This window comes from Phoenix dactylifera, unplaced genomic scaffold, assembly GCF_009389715.1.
Source record: "Phoenix dactylifera cultivar Barhee BC4 unplaced genomic scaffold, palm_55x_up_171113_PBpolish2nd_filt_p 000555F, whole genome shotgun sequence".
Lineage (NCBI taxonomy): Eukaryota > Viridiplantae > Streptophyta > Magnoliopsida > Arecales > Arecaceae > Phoenix > Phoenix dactylifera.
In genome coordinates this window covers 47,062-67,811 of record NW_024067962.1, presented here as the reverse complement: position 1 = coordinate 67,811, position 20,750 = coordinate 47,062, and the positions used below count along the sequence as shown (strand labels likewise).

Below are 20,750 nucleotides of genomic sequence, written 5' to 3'. Positions count from 1 at the left end.
TTGAGGATCACTTTAATGAGCCTTTAATGTGAGGAGTGCTCTAAAATCGCTTAGGATGCAATAACTCCTCTTTTCGTTTTTGAATGGCTCTAACTCTCCTTCGGTGGTTGATAGACTTGAATACTCTCAATGAATCTTCTCTCTCTTTTGTTAATACTTAGAACCATCTTTTATAACTTAACTCCTCGAAAACTAGCCGTTAGAGATAAGAAAAGAGCCGTTCTGACAAAACTGCGCGTCCTGATAAAGTATCCGTTAGGATTGGAGTCAACTCGCCCGTCTTGAAGTCGGCTCGGCTGAAATAGGAGATGTCTCGTAAAAATCTGGAGTCAACTCGAAATCGGATTCTTACAAATAGGGTCTCTGTCGATCCTGTAAGAGTCGGCTCGAAGGAATCAAAAGTCGTCTTGCCCACAGCATTTTCAAATATGAACTTCCAGCTATTCTCCAAGAGATGGCTCGAGCAAATCCAGAGTCGGCTCGCATTCTGGTCTGTGCAAAATTGCTCCCGGCATTTTTTTGTAGGAGTCAACTCATGAATAGTTGGAGGCGACTCGGCCACTGTGCTGAAGAAATTACTTTGCAACTTCAATTTGCGGGAGATGGCTCGAAACTTCTGGGAGTCGATTTATGCACTGTAGCTTGAAAATTTGTTCTCTATTTTCTATATAAGAGTCGGCTCGTGAACAGTTGGAGTCGACTCGCGCTCTGCACTTGAAAAAATTGCTCTCTGTTTTTACTGTAAGAGTCGACTTGCCTCATTTGGGAGTCGGCTCGAGGAAGTACCAGAAGGTAATCATGTGCTAGAGTTGACTCGAGTGCAAGGCGAATACTTTAATAGTTCTAAACATGAGTAAAGTTCAACTTGAATTCCCTGAACCACTTTCTAAGGCATTCTTATAAGTTTAAAAGTAATTTGCCTGAAACACTCACTTGAATTCATTGGTACAATATGAAATATACTCAAATATTTTGGGCTCATCAAAATCAGATAGGGGATCAACAATCACTCAGCAATCTTCCCCTTTTTGATGATGATAAAATATTGAGTATATGCAAGTGAATTAACATATACTAAGTATTGAATCAAATAGATCAAAAAGAGTATAATATCTGAATTTAGTTTATTCAAGATATGAAAGATATGAACAACGAACTTGTAAACTTAAGGTTCCCCCTTTCACTTAGAATTGTATAAGCATTTATAACATACATTCAATTATACTTATTTTCTTCTTTGTTTTTATAGTGCTTCAGTTCTTCAATTCTGCTTGTTTTTCTTCTTGGCACTTTTCCAATAATCCTTTTTCTTTTCTTTTCTTTTTCTCCCCCTCAATCAATACATTCTTATACTAATTCTTCTCCCCCTTTTTGTCATCAGCAAAAGATTAGTTATTCATCCATAGGGGAGTAATTTTAATTAAAGCATAACTAAGATGAATATACACAATTTGCAAAGAAAGAGAAATACAATCATTTCATTTCATCAAAAAGAACTTAACTCCATGACTAGGAAGGACCATTTTTCTTTGCCCTTTATTAACCAAATATTGGAAAGGCTAGCTGGTCAGAGTTTCTATTGTTTCTTAGATGGTTATTCTGGATATAACCAAGTGGTTGTGTATCCCGATGATCAAGAGAAAAACACTTTCACATGTCTATTAGGGACATTTGCGTATAGGAGAATGCCATTTGGATTATGTAATGCACCCGCAACATTTCAATGATGTATGATGGCAATTTTTTCTAACATGGTAGAAAAATTTCTAGAAGTATTCATGGACGACTTTTCAGTTTTCGGTCCCTCATTTGATGATTATCTCAATAATTTAGCCCTGATTCTAAAAAGATGTAAGGAGACCAATCTAGTGCTAAGTTGGAAAAAGAGTCATTTCATGGTTCAAGAGGGTATAGTCTTGGGACACATTGTGTCCAAAAGTGGTATTGAGGTAGATAAAGCTTAAGTTGATTTTATTTCTAATCTTCCTCCACCCAAATCTGTGAAACAAATCCGTTCTTTTCTAGGTCATGCTGGTTTTTACCGTCGCTTCATTAAAGACTTCAGCAAAATCTCTAGGCCCTTGTGCAATCTTCTTGCCAATGATACCCCCTTTGTTTTTGATGCAGCATGTGAGGAAGCCTTTGAAAAACTTTGATCTAAGTTGTCTACATCACCGGTTATACAACCTCCCAATTGCGCACTTTCATTTGAACTGATGTGCGATGCTTCTGACTATGCCATTAGGGCAGTTTTAGGACAACGACTAGATAAGTTACCTCATGTCATCTACTACGCTAGTAAGATACTCTAAGATACATAATTGAATTACACCACTACTGAGAAAGAATTACTAGTTGTAGTATTTGCTTTGGACAAGTTTCGGTCCTATCTCTTAGGGTCCAAGGTTATTGTATTCACTGATCATTCTGCTCTTCGGTACCTCCTTTCAAAGAAGGACACCAAGCCTCGCCTAATTCGATGGACCCTGTTGTTATAGAAATTTAATCTAGGAATTTGTGATAAGAAAGGTACCACAAATATTATAGCGGACTATTTGTCTAGAATTATTTCTGAGCCTTCTCATATCACCTTACCACTTCATGACTCCTTTTCAGATGAACAATTGTTTGAGGTACAATAAGAGAAAACACCTTGGTTTGCCAACATAGTGAACTATCTTGCCGTAGGACAAATTTTCGATCATTGGTCCAAGCAGGACAAGGATCGATTCTTTTCGCAAGTAAAGTTCTACTTTTGGGATGACCCCGATCTATTTAAGTACTGCCCTGATCAAGTAATCCGTCGATGTGTGCCAGAATATGAATTTTAGAGTATTCTTGATTTTTGTCATACCCAAGCCTACGGAGGACATTTTGTGGGGTAGAAAAACTGCAGCTAAAATCTTACAAAGTAGATTTTATTGCCCTCATTGTTCAAAGATTCTCATAATTTTTGCCAGACTTGCGAACGATGCCAGCGAATGGGTACAATCATCCGTAGAGATATGATACCACTTAACCCCATTTTAATTATAGAACTTTTTGATGTCTGGGGTATTGACTTCATGGGTCCTTTCCCGCATTCTTTTGGTTTTGAATACATTCTTGTCGGGGTAGATTATGTCTCGAAGTGGGTCGAAGCAATTTCTACTAGGACTAACAATCATAAGATTGTGGTTAAGTTCTTACAAACCAATATATTTAGTCGCTTGGGCACACCCCGAGCTATCATTAGTGATGGGGGATCACATTTCTGCAACCGATCTTTTGAAGCTTTGGTTTGCAAGTATTCAATCACCCATAAAGTTGCCATTCCGTACCATCCACAAACAAGCGAGCAAGTTGAAGTTTCCAATAGAGAGATAAAATACATCTTAGAAAAAACAATACGCCCCGATAGGAAATATTGGTCTCAGAGATTAAACGATTCTCTCTTGGCTTATCGTACTGCCTATAAGACTTCTATTGGCATGTCTCCTTATCGACTAATTTTTGGGAAAGCTTCCCGTAGAACTTGAGCATAGAGCTTTTTGGGCCATTAAAAAGTTTAACTTTGATATGACAGCCGCTGGTTCTAACCGAAAACTTCAACTCAACGAGCTTGAAGAGTTATGCAATGAGGCATATGAAAATGCCAAAATATACAAGGCAAGGACTAAGGCCTTTCATGACAAATCCATTAACCATAAGTCTTTCGAGCCTAATCAAAAGATTTGGCTATTCAATTCTAAATTGCGTCTCTTCTCTGGTAAACTTCGCTCTAGGTGGGATGGTCCCTTTTTAGTTAAGAAGGTTTTTCCTCATGGTGCGGTAGAAATTCAAAACATCAGTGATGGTCGTGTCCTGAACGTCAATGGTCAAAGATTGAAACCTTAAATAGAGTGTGTTGCAGATGGACAATAGATCAAATCCCTTGATTTGATGGATTCTATTTATCAGGATAATTAAAGATACACTGCGTCTGGCTGAAGACGTTAAACCTAGCGCTTGTTGGAAGGCAATCTAGTTCTCATAGGTCATTTTTGCACATTTTCTTATTGCAATTTTTTGTAATTTCTTAACAGAAGTCCTCATATTACTGATGCAACTACGATAAATTGCTTCTATCCTCCATATGCATCATATTTTCATCCAAAATAAAATAAAATAATAAAAAATAATAATATAATATATTTTAAAAAAATATTGAGGACAATGTCTGATCTAGGTTGGAGGGTATAGGATTGAAATTTTTGAAGAAATTTTTTCGAATTTTTGATTGGTGAATAAGTTTTTCGAATTTTTGATTTAAAAAAAAATCTAATTTCTATGCATTAGTACTGAGATGATAAATGCACAAAGTATATAAAATCTAACAAGCCCAATGACTATTCAAAAGTAAGACAATTTGAGTTTTTTTTATTAAAAGTTCTTTTAGCAAGTTGTAAGATAATTTTTACTGTGGAATTTCATAACACCCATAGCCTGCACTTCTAAGGGTTAGGTTCAACATTATGTTGTTAAGTCTGGTAGCAACCTTGAGTCCTGATGAATCACACCTATCTAATTCACTATTATTTCATATTTATTAAAAAAAAGAGTGAATTTAGTCAGGTACATCGAAAAGGGCTACCTATTGTCAAAGGTCAGCGGGCTTGCGATGATGAACCCGAGCATAAGTTCGTAGGGGAGTCTTGATGCCCAACACCTTATGCCATCTGGTGTAGGAGTTGTTGACTGAATGCTCGCTATACGGAGGAATCATTACAAGAGTAAAAGTGCATACTTTATTTATATATGAAAAATAAATAAAAAAATAAAAAAAAAAGAAAGAGAAAAAGAGAAAATAATATTGATCTTGAAAAAGACGATAGTGTGAAAGCCGTCGTTGTAAAAATTTGAGTAAACTGGAATATTAGAGATAAAGCCCATGAGGTATTAAAGTAAACATCCACAACTCTCGAAATCCTGCAAGATGGGATGATTTTGAATCAGTGATTAGATCTTATCTGACCAATTCTTGGAAACTACTAGCTTTAGCAGTATTTTGGAGAATCTAAAGCCTTAGTTTGTGGATGGTCCAGATATCACCAAGCACCCAATTATAAATAGGTCTTACAACTCTCTAACAGAAACTTAGGCCCTGTTTGGGGGAGCTGTTAGTAGTAGAGCTTTTAGAAGTAGAGCTATTAGAAGTAGAGCTATTTGAAGCAGAGCATTTATAAAAAGCTGTTTGCTGTTTAGTAACTATATTTCTAAAGTGCTGTGGCACTTTAACATATGTTTGGTAAATAAACTGAGAAAGTACTTTTGTGTGACAAAATGACCATAAAGGACATTACCAGTATTATATAACAGAGTATAATAAAATATAATATGTATTAATACATAAATATATGATATAGTATAATATTAATGTAATGTAATATCATATTATTATAATATAGTACTATAATATTATATATTATAAAATAATAATTTAATATAATATTAAATTATTTAAATAATATATCAATGTATTATGATATAATATAATATAATATTATATTTATAGTATAATACAATAATAAATATATAAAATATAATAATTATTAGTGTAAATTAATTTTTCATTCTTCTAATGACCATTTATCTCTCTAACAAATAGAGAGAAAGGAAGAATAAGATTCAGAGGGAAAGCGAGAAAGGAAGAGGCGGAATAAGAGTTTTGGAAGAAAAAAATGTGATTTAAATGGGGATATTTTGGTCAAAAAAATAGCTTTCCGACAAAGCTGAAAACAGCATTTTCGGAAAGCTCCAAATTGGAGCTTCTCCCCAAAAGCTGTTTTCAGCTTTCCCAAAAGGAAGGTTGAAAGACTATTCAATTCATTAAGGGGGGTGGTGGCCTATTTACAAGGTTGTTGGTTTGGGGGGGGGGGGGGGGGGGGGGGGGGACGCACTGTGGATGAGAACTCCAAGCCTTAATTCTTTTGCATAGTCTGGAGGCTTCTTACAGTAGAGCTTGCAATTGAAACCTTCACGATGACTTCTATTAAATAGCCATGATACAGATGGTTACAAGCCATCACATGTTGTCAAAAAGTTGCTGAAATGGACAAAATAGCTGATATGGATACTTTTCTACTCATTTTTGCTCCCAGACTATAGTTTACACCCTCCTCCTCAACCTTCTCATCACTCCCACCTCCTTCCTCCTCCACACCGCCTTCTATGCCCTCCTCCATTGCCACAACATATGCCCTCCACCTCTGTCGGTCACAATGGTGACCTCTTCAAGATAGGAGAGGTTGACATCCACCATATGTGGTACATCCGTGCCATCATCCTCGACGAGCCCACCATCAACCTAGTTCTTATCTGCCTCCCTTGTCGCATCAATAGCACTTTGCCCACCCCTCTCCTTGCCACTATAATTGGAGCCTTTAGTTTCCAATTCAGCCTACTACTCAAACATGACAAACATGCATATATATTACTGTCATTACATAATCCGTCCACATGACACAAAGGACTCGTTTAGTTTGCAAGAAAATTTTTTAAGAAGCAGATGCTTAGATATATGATGCTTGAAAAAGTAGTTTTTACACATTTGGTTGACTATGAAAAAGTGGCACATTTCAAAGTGGCTTATATTTAGTGAGCATAAGTTGTATAAAATATCTATTATGCCCTTAATAAAGAAAAAGATTTTACTCTATTCTATTTAAAAGCTTAAGGGTATTTTTGAAAAAAAAATACTACAATTCCCAAGTAGTGGGAAAGTGACTTTCCCATATCCTACATAGGTTTTTCTTTTTCATAAAATCTCAAGTGGCTCTTCAAAGTCAAGATGCGTGAGGGGCAGTCTGTCCATGATCATAGTTTGACCATGATTAAGGATCTTGAGGAGCTTGAGAAGCTCGGCATGAACATGCACAACGATTTGCAAATGAATTTGATCCTGCAATCCTTCTATCTTCATTAGGTAGTTTATTGTGAACTACTATATGAATAAAATTGAATGCACCAAACTTGAATTTTTAAACATGTTAGTAACAACTGAAGGAGCCTTGAAAGGTTCAAGGGGAATAGTTCTCGCTGTGGAGTTGGCTTCTACTTTCAAGAGAAAGTATACTGGGAAGAAGAAGAAGCCTGCGAAGAAACAGAAGACCGAAAAGAAACCGAAGAAGGAAGTTCCTAAGAAGAAGGCCGAACCCAAGGAAAAGTGTTTCCATTGCAATGAAGATGGCCATTGGAAGAGGAACTGTTCTATCTACATGGAAAGTATAAAGAGCAATAAGGGAGACACGCCTTCTGAAGGTATGTCAGATATGCTCATTATTGAAACTAATCTAACGGTTTCTTCTACCTCCAGTTGGGTTATAGATTCTGGTTCTAGGGCTACCTAAAACGAATATCCGAACTTAAAGTTCAAGATGATGAATATATCAAGGCATATGGGGACATCATATTAAGCAACGAAGATGAATTAGCTGAAGTTGCTAGGCTATGGGGTGGTCAAGCTAGAGATAAAATGAATTCAAAGAAGAGGCTTGTAATAAGGATTAAATGATTAAAGGATAAATTAGGTTTTCAGGCTAAAGTTGTTAACTTTGAAGATAAAGAATACCATAAATATTTATACCAAACGGTTTATGCAACTCAAGAGAATCTATAGGCAGATCATAGGCAATTGAAGTGGGAATACGACACACTAGGGAAGGTATAAAAATTTAATCAATGAATATGAACAGTTGCAACAAGAGCTAACCAGGTACAAGAAGATGATTCATGAGGACATAGAGTCCTCTATCAGAAAAAACTTTATGTGAGAGAATTTTGAGAGAAAAATTGCAAGGATCTACAAATTAGAATGGAAAAAAATTCAATTCCACTAATATTAGAATTTAGTGTAGTATCTGTATTCAAGACAAATATAGCTTTTATATATCAGTACATTCCTGCTAATTCTTTTTTGTTAGTCATTTTAATCCCGGTCACGGGTTATTTGCTAGTGGTACATTATACCGGACCCTCTCTTGTGGCCTAGCGACTAAGGCGGAAAGCCAAAGGCCCATCAAGCTAGACCGACTTCGAGTCGGGCTGCAAGCTAGGTTGGAAAGATTTTGGACCTAGCCTAAGGCCGGAAATCCAAAACAAAGCCCGAACCTAGGCTCAGACTTAGCCCAAAACAGACCCCGAACTTAGATATTTGTTTATGAACCACTTAGAAAATAAAACTATTATTGCCCAATGTATTATCAATTTGCTTTTCTGATAAATATATTTTTGATCATCAGATGATTGCTATCATGAAGTTACAGTATTTCATCAAAGAAAATATGAAACTACAATATGAAAGAATAAGCTTCAACTGAGTTTAGGAGCCTAATGTTTAGCCCGAACGAATAATGCGGTCTGGCTCAATCAGATTTAAGTCAGGCCGCTCGGCCCGGCCCTTTTTCAGCCTACTGGCAACAGAACACTTCCGATTAAATTCAGCCCAGGATGGTTTGCCCTTCCGACCAAATTGAGTCGTTTTGTCGCCATCCCCTCCATCCCTTCCTCCGAGTCCGAGCAAACGCTAGTCAAGAATCCGGCCCTGAAACGTAGCAAAAAGAGGAAGTCGGCACAGCTCTCTCTTTGTCGACGATCTCCACGACCTCCTAGTTCATCAGGTGAGTGATTCTTCTCGGGTTCCGGATCCATCCTTTAGCGAGACCTGCAAATTGTGAACAAATTCGATCAGATGCGGTATCTACACTTTTCCTTTTTTTCATGCGAATAATCGAACCATTAAAAGATCTCTGGGTCACAACTCTGCCTTGGTTTGGGATTTCGGTTGACTTTGGGACCACAAACGCCGGCCATTTCTAAATTTAGCTTTCACTGATGCTGCTCTTCTTTTTTTTCCCCCCGAGTAACGAGAAGCATGAGCCCCTTGTTTTATCGCTGATGGTCTCAAGTTAGATTCTACTGTAATCTTTAGTTATTTGCTTTCACTTCTTGTTGTCTGTTGAAGGCTTCTTTGCGTGGAATTTGGAGGCCTTGTTAAGCTTCGGTTCTTGCTGGGGCATTGCTTTTTCTGGTCACAGCTGCATACCGAAGCCCTTCTGGTGGGCCGACCGACATGGCATCACGACGGCATGTTCGATATACTCCTCTTTCCAGAGAGGATGGGGATGATGACAGTGGAATGGTCAGAGAAGAAGACCTCCGATTTGCCTACAACCCTAAAGCTCTTGATAGAGTTCCATGGAAGTCGATTGCCCTCGCACTTTTCCTTCTTGCCCTAGGATCAGTTCTTCTCTTCCTGTCATTCTTCATCCTCACGGGCCACATGGGGGGCGATCAATCCCAGGCATATGGTCTTATGGTGCTTGGCATACTTGCATTTCTTCCTGGTATGCACCACACAATCACTTTAGCTTGATTTTTCTATTTATTTTCCTGTAAGATAGATGTAAAATTCACAGAAGGTAAGGAGCAATATGCAAGACTTATTTCAAAAATTCGTCGTGCTTCACTATGTTTTTCGTTTGTCACTTACTTTCTGTGGTGGTACCAATCTAAAAGGAGTGAGGACTTAGCATGCATATGATGGGCATTTTGAACATATAAACAATTCTATATTTATGTAATTTATATCTCACTGACAATGTTGGAACTTCAAATCTCTGACATTCTCAAGAATCACTCTTAAGAATTTGGGATCCATATGAATGTCACATGTTGACAGTCCCCTCGTCTAAGGAAGCATTGATGATAAACCTGAATTAATCAACATGGCATAGAGGCTGCTCTTAACACTTTCTGATAATTGTGTATTCTGTTGACACTTTTTGTCATGTTTACGTTCATTTACAAAATACATATTTGTCTTTGACCAAATTTATAGAAGTGCTAATAATTATAAGATAAAACTTGATCGCTAATGCATGTTTGCAAGGAGGCTACTTTGGCAATGAAAATAAGTATGTTTGCTGCTGACTAGTTTCAAATAATCCGCATTACGTGGGCTCAGATACGAGAACTAGATTTGGACAAGTACCATGTATTTGTCTTAGCATGAGGAAAGAAGAGGTACAGGGCCGCATTGAAAAAAAAAAAGAAGCTATTTTATACATGTTTTGAACATTTTATAAAGAAACCTGAAAGATATTACTTGCTGAGGTCTTTCAAATGTTTCACATCTAGACCCCCCAATTAGCATAAGGATATAAGGAAAAAAAATGACATTTTAAGAAGTTATTTTGATGCCTACATTCTCAACCAATCTCTGAAAGAACAAAATCTTACTAACCATATTATCACTGTTTGAACTCTTTGTTGGATGAGTCCAACTCTCTAGCAATTTGTAGAATCCAGAATATAAGGAAATTTTAAGTATGTAGATGTTTGATGCATAGACAAATTCAATACATATCTGATAAAAATTCTTGTTGGATTTGAGTGTCCAAGAAACACAGAAAAAAATAGTTAATGGGAACATGTTCCTGGAATGAGGTTATAAGTAGCTACAAGTGGATTGGATTGACCTGTGATGTGATAGATTAAATATCATTTGTTGTATGCCCAGAGAGGACGGACACAATGGCCATAAGAATCAGCATTGAAAGCACTCAGCTAGTCAAATGGCAGTTCATACTAATGTTAAAGTATTTGGGGTCCTCATTCAACTGCTACGAGCATGAGAGGACCATATTAAAGTGTCAAATGCTACTAATGGCCAAGATTTTGTACAGCAAACGATAGAACTTGCTCTCAAAGTCTTTGAGAGATTTTAGGAGTCCTGACTAATATTATTTTTTATTTATTTTTATGTAGTTGTTTGTTAGGACGTTATGAGTCTTTTGGTGTCGAACTATATGGAGGGACTTTTATGGTGATAATAGGTAAATAGTGAACCCTTTCTTGAGTAGGAAGCCATGTTTTCTAGTCGTTTTGGTCTCCATAAATAATGTTCTATGCAAAGTGATGAACTTCAGATTTTTGCAGAGGTACTTTGCTAGAAGAAAAAGTCTTGGCCTGGTCCATCCCTTTTTCTTCTCTCCCTCTCTCTATCTAATATCTTTCTTCTCTATCTTCTTCTTTAATCTCATTCTTTCGTTGCCATCTATGATCATATTGTTGCCAGATTTGCAGTGTATTGTTGAAGATTCTGCATTAATCAGACCAAGATACCTGAGATTTGTTTATAAGTCAACTAATGACCATAATAAATCATCCAATCAACTCTAGATTCCTTTACCTAGCACTCCTACTTGCTGAAAAACAACCCAAACTAGAATTTATTCTTAATCTTTAAAGTTGTGTAACTGCCAAGAATACCTTTCTGTCCTGTTTTTCTTATCAGGGGCAATGTGGTTTCTTCGTATGTTCCTTCTATAATCATTTTCTCGGGTTTGTCTTTGCCTTCGTTGGCCACACTGTATTGGTCCTGCGTCAACTGGCTTCAAATCTGGAACTAACTCAAAAATAACCTATGGATTTTGGATTAGGCTTGGATTGGAAAATATGACCCATTTTGAAAATGGTTTAAATTTGGATCATGAGTCACCCGAATCCGAACCCTCTTTGAGTTTAAGGAAAGAATTTGCTTTTAGAAACATTAATATAGTTAGTCACCAATGATCAAGTTGCATTGTTGATTATAATTTATATGTGGGGGTCAATCAACTATCATGTGGAATGAATTGTTGTTTTCTTGCATAATTTGTTAATGTCTTAATTCTGTAACCAATTTATGCTTGTTTTTGTGGTTTTTGTTGGAACTATTCTTGATCTGATTTGACCAAAAAGCCTGATATAGTAATATAACTAAACCAGATCTGATCCAACCCAGGTGGAAATGGATTAGGCTTGAATTCAATTTTTTGGACGTGCTAATTAGCGAGCCAACCTGACTTGTTTGTAGTCATAGTTATTGATGGAGGACACTCAAGGGGAAACACAAAAGTTATAGTTAACAGGGTTTTAGGCTGCTAGAGAGCGTTAATTTTCTTCATCTTCTGCATAAAATTTGATTACAAAACTCCCACATCTGAAGGGGAAAAAAGAAACTAATGAGATTCTTAGACTCCATAAAATACCCTCATGAGGCATGTATAGTACTGCCACCATAACTAGATCCACCAAGCTGTCAAATGATATTTGAGGTATTTAATCAGTCAATTCAAAATAACCCACTCAAAACTAAAAGTAACCAAAAGTAAAAGGGGAATATAGCAAAATCGTCAACTAAAACTATACAAGTTACTAAGTCGCAGCTGTCTGATGCATCATGAAATGATTTTGGATCTTCATTGACACTTTTGCTTTGCAGTAACTTGCCTTGAGTTTTTTCTTTTTTTTAGTCAAAGCTTAAGCTACATTGATTGTTTACACATTTGAATGACAACTGATGGATGCCTACCATAGGTCTGGAAAAAAATTCAAATCTTGGACTCTAGGCATCTTGATCTTCTTGAAGGAAAAAAAGTTAATGAGTTCATGTCTCACTGCTGAAACAACTTAGTAGTGACAAATCAGCTGAGGCTAATCGCATGTTGGTCGATTTTGCATTCATTGGAACTTCAAAAACCTTTTTTCTTGTGGACTGGCAGCACATCCTAGTAATTACATCTCAAATAGGAAAATGCTAAAACTGTTAGCCGTGTAATATTCATGAGATAAAAAGGACAAGAATCCACTCAACCCATCATGTCTGAGATATCAACAACCCAGCCTGCAATCAATCCGTTGGTTTCCTTCGCAGAATGTATGACTGGCCTCGAACTGGGCCAGATTATGAGCAGCGGACCACAAATGTCCAAGAGAAGAGGGTGATAAACTTGAGCTACAGTTGCGAGGTTTTCGACCCAGGTGATTGCCATGCTTGAGTTACCCTAAAGCCAAATTTATGTAGCACCGAACTTGACATAGGCTTGCTTTAACCCCTTCTAAGCAGCATATAACTCAGCAAACCGGATTGAGCAAGGAAAAAGAAATCAGCAGCCAGCATGTAAGACCTGATCGTGATAATCCCAAATTGAAGAATAAAATCGGCACCCACCTTATGATGTTGACCTCACAGCATGGCATTGGAACTGGTCTTGATATTCTTGCAGTAGGTTGTTGTGAGGGTAGAAAAGGACAAGTAGAAGAAGGGTTTAAAGAGCAGAGGCCATCCTAGAGTACCAAACTATCAAGTAATCCAACTCCATCTGGTTTGTCGTTTTGGACGAACTCATCAGGAAGGTAAATTGCTTGATTTACTATAGCAGTGGGAGGTTAGAAACTCTTCTCAAGGAGTCACTTATTACAAGTAACCTACAAGGGCTTACCTGAGTAACATATTACTGAATGAGTTTGTTCTGGTATTCCTCCAAATAGGTTATGCAGCAATCATTGTAAGGAATGACGTGGAATAGCAAGATTACAAGCTGAAGAAATAAGCTCCCAAACTTGAGATGCAAATTTAAATGGAACAGAACATAAGGGGCATCCTCAACATAATCCGGACAACCTCTAGAGTTCAATAATTCTTTTCTGGGGAGTTGGCCTCAAGCAATCTTCCACCAAAAAGGACAAACATGAAGGGAAGAAGTCTACATTCTTCAGACTCAATATAAACAACTTTATGATCATCGTAACTTTCGCAAATCTCCTCTTAAACAAAATTTTCCTTGATTTCAATGATGTGTCATCCGCAGCTTCCTAATCTTCAGTGATAATTTCAGAATCTTGTAAACATCCTTCTTTGGCTGTCTTGATCACAAACTCATCCTGATTCTTTCAGATGGTAGAAATCACCTCCCCTCCTGATTTAGGCCTGGAAACATGTTACCTATCAATAGCTTCAAATTTTAATCTTTTGTATTTCAAGGATATGTGCATGTTGTAAGAGACGAATCAGGTATGACTAAAAGGTAAAAAACTTGATTAACTCAAATTAGTAAAAAAAAATCTAGTAGAGAAGTGATGCAGATTGAGCAAGAGAAGGTAAAGGAGGAGGCAGTGGCGACAACTTCCCAATTTGTCATCTTCTTTATTTACTTGCTCTTTGCCAAAAATCTTTTCTTGGAACTTTTTATATTCTGAGTGCAGTGTGGTATCCATAAGTGACTACTTTATCCTTATCTTCTTACATTAATTTTCCCTCTTTGATCCAAGTAGATATTTTACTTTATATTGAGTTACAAGTCTTTGAAGAACCTAGCAGCATGTGGATTTAGTACGTATCTTACAAAACCCTTCAGATGCTTGGTTAACCTAGATTATTGTTCAGAAACTCATATGTGCCCTCATATTGGAGAACCACATCATCAAATCAAACTCTGTATTGCATTAACAATTGTTTATAACACAACATCATATAAAAAGGTTTAGAAGGTAGATAAGTAGAGAAAGCAATGTCGAGCCAGACAAGTAGTCACTAGAGTATTTTATAGGGTAACAAATACACTCTGCTGGTGCATCACCTGCCCCAAGCACTTGTAGCACCTTTAACAACATAATAAATTTATTATGTTATTTTGTATCTTGAAGGTCAGGGTTAATCTTGGTCATGTTGGCAGTCTGCCCGACACAATGTCATGCCTAGAATTGCATGGGTGCCTTAATCTTTTTTTTAAAAAAAAGGCTACAAAAGTTATGCATTATTAAGTGAGTTTGCTTATCCGCGGCAATATTTAACTATTCTATTAATTCATACATTTCAGCTGATATACTACAATGTAGACCACCCTTAGAAACATACAAATGGGACCTTCTAATGTAAGCTCTTATCAAGATATCAAAATCATGCAACTTGTCTGTAAATCTGAAATATGGTGACATCTGGTGGTTTGTAACCCTGTTTTGGCCATGAATGAGTCTGATGTATGAGCTTTGAGGAACTTTTAAGGGACTTCTATGACTTATTTCATAACCTTGGGTGTTTGCCTCAATACAAATCTCAAGATTCCAATGGTTAAGAAAGTCCGATTCTTGAGGCTAGCCAATATTATTAATGGAATCAAGGAATTACTTGTAAATGACCAGTCCTAAGCCTAGATGAGAGGTGTAGAGTTGATTTTTGGTTGATAATCAATCATGAAATAGATCCATACTTGATATGCATGAAATTAGGGCATTCCTTGTTTCATGTGATGCACCACAGCAGGACCTGGTTATGGTGACAAATGAGCAAGAGTTAGCTAGGTTTAGGGTGTGCTCTAGAAAGCCTGGCACAATGGCAACCAATTGGATTGGCAAGGAGACAAGATCAATCCCATCAATTATAACAATAGTATGCAAATAAATTAACAAAAGAAGAAGATCTGATTGTTATTTGGAATTTTGGAACTTTAACCAGAAACGGGTTAAGAGCTTCTGGATAAGGCGATGTGTAGAAGAATCAACATTGCTTGTTTACAAGAAACCAAATGGAAAGGTGGTAAATCTAGGACAATAGCTATTCAGTTAGTTTTAGGTGATGAGATTATTGATATAGTCAATTCAGGTGCATGACAAATAGATTTGGGAGAATCACATTGCAGTTTTGTTTGGAAATTGATGGATCAATGCAAGATATTCTATAGGAAGAAAGGATAATTATATATGATGAGGGATATGCAGGAAAATGATATTGAATATGAGAAAGTATATGGTGGATATGGTTCTCAGTGATAGAAATTTAACAGGAGATTCCATTCTAAAGTTTGTAATTTTTTATGATTTAACAATTGCAAATACATAATTTAGTAAGAAGATTAATATTTAGTAGCCTTTTACTTAAATTTGTCACAAATAGATTACTTTTTTGCAGAAAGGAGAGAGATCAACATACAGGGATTGTAAGGCGATACCAAGGGAAAGCTTGACCGCACAATGTAGGCTACTAAGACTAGTAGTCCTAGAAATATTGATACTGGGATGCAAGTATTGAGACAAGTGGAGGTTATACTAGTAGAATTTATGTAGGTACTCACTGTCTTACTGTATCCACCATGACAGGAAAGAGCAAGAAACAGAAGAACTCCTTCTTCTTAGGACAAAATTGGATTTAACTCAAAATAGGCTGCTTTTTTCATTTCATAGATTATATATATATATATATATATATATATATATATATATATATATATATATGACATGTGCCATGAAACAGTAGTGATGGAAAACTCGCAAAATATTTATAATAGCAGTTACCAAGTAGTCATTTCAAGTCTCCAAGGGACACTTTCACAAGTATCCCTAAGTCCAACTATTAATGACATCCCAAATTTTCATTGAGCACTTTCACAACTATCTATAGACCCAACCACCCACTAGAATACATTAAGGACAAGCAAGAAATGAGAATGGGCTTCTCGTGTAGGCTTCTTCTTAGGCCTAGTCCATGGATACTCTAGTGTCAGTCTCCTGTTAGAGAGAAGTAGCCCTCAAGTTCCTGTCTTCATCCCCATGGTGAGGTAAAAGATCTGTTATGTTGAAGGTAGCCGTAATGTTATAATCTCTCGGTAGCTCAATCTTATAGTCATTCTCCCTAATCCTTGTAAGAACTTTGAATGGTCCATCTACTGGTGGCTTGAGCTTGCCATGATGACCTCATGGGAAGCAATTTTGCTTCAATGGGTCTGTATACTAAATCCCATTCTTTGAAGGGTGCGTGCTTTCTGCGCTTGTTTTTAGTGTCCCAATTATTTGGATTATGCTTCTCAATTTTGGCTCGCACTTGTTTATGAAGCATTTGGTTGTGCTTAGCTTGTTCTTCAACATCTCCACTTGTTTAGTGTCCGGTTCGATACGGTACAGCATACTATGTGCACAATGAAGATTTGAGGGGTTTAGTAAGAAGAGTTATTTTAATTTTCATGGAAGAATATAGGAGGAAGGGAAGACCTGCGGTGACTTAGATGAAGGTTGTGAAACTAGATATGGAAGAGTTTGAAATTACATTAGAGGCAGCCCTAAATAAGATTTCCTATCAAATGAGGATCCACAAAGCCAATTACAAATAGTTGGGATAAGGTTGTGGTTATGGTTTTGGTTATCATGATGTTTGAATTGGGACGACAGTGTGCTTCCCTTGATGTGCCTCCAACAATAGCAGCTATTTTTTCATTATCTTAAAATCTTGATGTTTATACATTTTAATGTTTGCTAATTGCCCATTGTTTAACTAGTTATTTAGTTAAAACTTCTTCTTGAATAGGAATATTAAAGACCAAGCTTTGGCATTGATAAAAGGAGCAGAACCAGCCAATTCAAAGTGTACTAAACTAGACTAGTTGGAAATCGGCACAATCCAAGCCTTTAAGATGAAACATGGTCGGTTTGCTTAAACCGCCCCTCTTTCAGCTATTAAACATGGTTTGGCTCGATTCATTTTTTGGCCGCCCTCTAGCTTGAAATACTCGAAAGAAGCCCCCCCCCCCCCCCCCCCCCGGGCCTGGCCACTCGCGATAGTCCGCCCCACGCCACCTCCGGTAAGTCACTCCCTCCCACCCTCTCCCCCTCCCTCCATCTCTCTCCTGCTCTCTCTCAGTCAAGTTAGGTTTAGGGTTTCCCTCGCCCTCCCCCTCCACCTCCCTCTCTCTCGCTCTCTCTCACCTTCCCTCTCCCCCTCTCTCTCTTCTCCCTTCTCCCTTTCTCCCTCTCCCTCTCCTCTTATGCTCTTCCTATATCAGTACATACTAGAACGGCACGGTACGGATCCGTAGATCCATACCGTGCTGAACCCTTGCATGTCCGTAACCCCTTGGCTGTACTTGCTATGTATACCAACAGCAAAGATCGGCTTCTACTCTATGTTTATGAAGTCATCCTTGTCCATATGAAAATAAACAGTTAGCATCAAAAGGGTAAAAAGATAAGTGTGGGATTTGAGGAGGACCATGGCAAATTTCTAAAAGCAAATTGTCAACATCTGAAAGTTTCATGAATCTTTTTTATAGAAGGGCTATTTCTCTGCATATTTGAAGTCTTTTGCTAAATGCGTAGTCACAGAAATTAAAACTCATCATATGGCATGAAACATATGAAGGATTTGGAATGGTACTGATGGAATAATTGAGAGAAAGGATTTGTTTGGCCTGGGCTTGGTGTTAATCTGTTGATTTGGAGTTACCTGCAGGAGCCATTAGCCAGGGCTAATTTTTTATTTGGAAAGAAGTATAGGAACCAAACAAATATTCAGGCCAGAGTTTGGGAATTGAAATTCAGTCACTATACAAATCTTTTCAACCTGCTTTAATCTCCACTCTAGATACATGACATAGACCTAGATAAAGGAATTTTATAATATCATCAGCAATGCATTGTTGGTGGTTGAAGTGGCAATCATTTGGTCATCTTTTCATTCCTGGCTTTGTGTTCCTTGCTTTGCCTTTTTCCCTATAAAGTAGGATCATTCACCCAATTTTTTCAATACAGTAACAGATAACTTAACAAAAGGTGGTCCCTTTATATTTCTGTCAAGGAGCTTTAATTATTGATTTATTTTAAGCTCGGAGTGTGAGAATTGTCTGAATTGAAAAATATTCTCCTGACACGGTGATTACATAATTTACATATGTTATTTACAGCAATTAAGTGGCATGCTGAAATATAGGCTCTCAGTTTGTGCAACCATCACCTTGTAAATTGGAAAAATAACTATTACAATTATTGGGCAAGCAAAATAAACTAGAGTTTCTGGAAGTATCACTACATTGAAAAATATGAAGTATTGTTAGGAAAATTAAGCTGGACCAGTAAAGGTTTGGGAGTGTATATGGTTCAATATGAAAATTAAGCTTGCTTGTTTTCCCATCTTAGAGAGAAAAGATGAATAGAATATGGACTCATGGACAGTCTTGGTAAATTCTTAAAGCTTTCTTGTTATGTACACTTGTTTGTTGGTAGTAAGTTTAATAGCCTTACCATGACAATGTACTTGGCAAGGTGCAATGAAGACAAGTAAATATGATTTTTCTTGCCTCAATGAATAACTATGTTGAATATTCTTACAACTCATCCATTTCCTATAAAAACAGTTAGCAATGTGAATGGTAAGCAAGCACGCAGGTTGCCAGGGGTAAGAGGGATCTCATATTAGCTTTCAGTTGCATAAATGTGATGCCATTAAATGTGCCATGCATGTATTGTTGAAGTACTGTAAACAGCAATACTTGTGTGGGTTTCAGATTGCATGATTTATAGGTGAAGCCTAGGTAGTAGTTTCGTATATAGATGAATAGAGTAGCTAGAATGTATTTCTATAAAAGGAATATTACATAATTGACATATATATAACCATGTTTCCAAAATCCAATCTAATTATGTTGTGGCAGTGGTCTGAGATACAATGATAGTAGCATTTCCCACAAGCAATGTGAAGCCAATAACCTTTAGTTTAATCAGCTCTTCCACGAATTGTTACATGGTCTCTCTCGCTTTTTTTTTTTTTTTGGTGAAAGTTACATGGTCTCTTTCGAGGAAATACTCTGGATGGTTTTTCAAGGTTGTCTTTTTATATGGCAGATCTATCATGAAGAATCTATTAGTTGCTGCCCAACTTTTGCCTAGTCAATTCGTTACTTCTGCCATGGTTCATCTTGTTCCTTTCTGTTCAAGGGAACTTACTAGTTTGCTGCACTTGATAACTATGCAAATTGATGGCATAATATTAAATCTCTGTAGATATCTTGAATCACTTTAGTGCAGATTGATTGCATAAAATTAAATCTTGGCAAATAGTCTTGAATCAATTTAGTGTTCGTTATTCCTAGTTTTCTGTAGCCTATGAGCCATATGGATCAGCCGTTGCTCGAGACCTCAGCGTTTTAATCTTGTTGCAGGTTTCTATGAGACCAGGATTGCATATTACTCTTGGAGGGGAGCCCCTGGATATAGGTTTGCATCCATACCTAATAAATGAACTTTCCAGTTTTCTTTGTACTAGTCTGGCCACCATCAGTTGCTCTTTTTGCCATGGAGCCAGGCACATGAATAAGAACTGGTTTAGGTGTTATGAATCTGCTGTATGTACAGTAGATTATTTTCTTAATCTGTGTTGTGATCGCAATAGACTCAAGCAGTGCAATGGGACTGATGAAACTCATAAAAAGAATGTATGGTACGATGTTTCATCTCGTAATGTTGATTATAGAAAGACACATGGCATAAGTACTTAAAACCCCTGTTTTCCTTTTCATTCTATATTAGTTTGGCTTCAGCGAAATTGAGAACTGCTCGACCCAAAACCAGCCTATTGACATATGGTCTGAATAATATTCAAAGGGTTGATGGGTCTAGCATTTTTGGCTAGACGAAAAGTGACCTTATTCTCACCTACCTTTATACGAGAAATAATACAACTCTCTTTTCCTTTGATGACAATGAGCATATGTGGCAAAAAAGATGTGATGTTATTCCGACCTAGCTTTATATGAGCAATACTTTTCATTTCATGACAAAATGTGCATTTTGGCTAAAAGATGTATAACCTTATTCCTGCCTAGTTTTACATGAGAAATATCGTGACTGGTACATTTTGTTTGAGCAATCTTACTGTTTTATTTGAAATAAAAGAAGCTTTTTTTGCTTTTTAATTTTTGGTAGACCAGAGTGTTTATATGCAAGTATAAAAAGAGCCCAACTAATTGACTTGGAAGATTCTATAATGTAGGCAGTGCAATGACGACAACGGATTGGAAGGGTTGCTGATGGAGGATTAAGTACATGTACGGCACTGTTAGCAAAATAGCAAACCTCCAAATGTTTCCGCTGGTTGACAGCACCAATATTTGCAGCCCATTCTGCAGACTGGTTTCCATTGCAGTAAT

At 37.1% G+C, this 20,750-nt stretch overlaps 1 protein-coding gene across 3 annotated transcripts; it reads left to right on the top strand.

Moving 5' to 3' along the window:
- The first annotated feature begins 8,467 nt into the window (after positions 1-8,467).
- On the top strand, positions 8,468-20,119 carry LOC103717448 (transmembrane protein 230-like). 3 transcript variants are annotated; one of them, XM_017845271.3, is made up of 3 exons: positions 8,468-8,636; positions 9,054-9,362; positions 19,764-20,119. In XM_017845271.3, the coding sequence occupies exons 2-3, from the start codon at positions 9,089-9,091 to the stop codon at positions 19,841-19,843; spliced, it is 354 nt and encodes a 117-aa protein (XP_017700760.1). In that variant the 5' UTR covers positions 8,468-8,636; positions 9,054-9,088; the 3' UTR covers positions 19,844-20,119. The 3 variants fall into 3 exon arrangements, with proteins under 3 accessions (XP_017700760.1, XP_017700758.1, XP_038975388.1); XM_017845269.3 differs by having other exon boundaries at positions 8,472-8,636; positions 8,981-9,362; XM_039119460.1 differs by lacking the exon at positions 8,468-8,636 and adding an exon at positions 8,645-8,923.
- The last annotated feature ends 631 nt before the right edge of the window (positions 20,120-20,750 follow it).

Excerpts from the sequence above, each read along its gene's own strand:
- LOC103717448 (XM_039119460.1), top strand. The coding sequence starts at position 8,851 with ATGCTGCTCTTCTTTTTTTTCCCCCCGAGTAACGAGAAGCATGAGCCC. Across the intron at positions 8,924-9,053 it reads TTTATCGCTGATGGTCTCAA|CTGCATACCGAAGCCCTTCT; the intron begins GTTAGATTCTAC and ends TTCTGGTCACAG. Across the intron at positions 9,363-19,763 it reads CATACTTGCATTTCTTCCTG|GTTTCTATGAGACCAGGATT; the intron begins GTATGCACCACA and ends ATCTTGTTGCAG.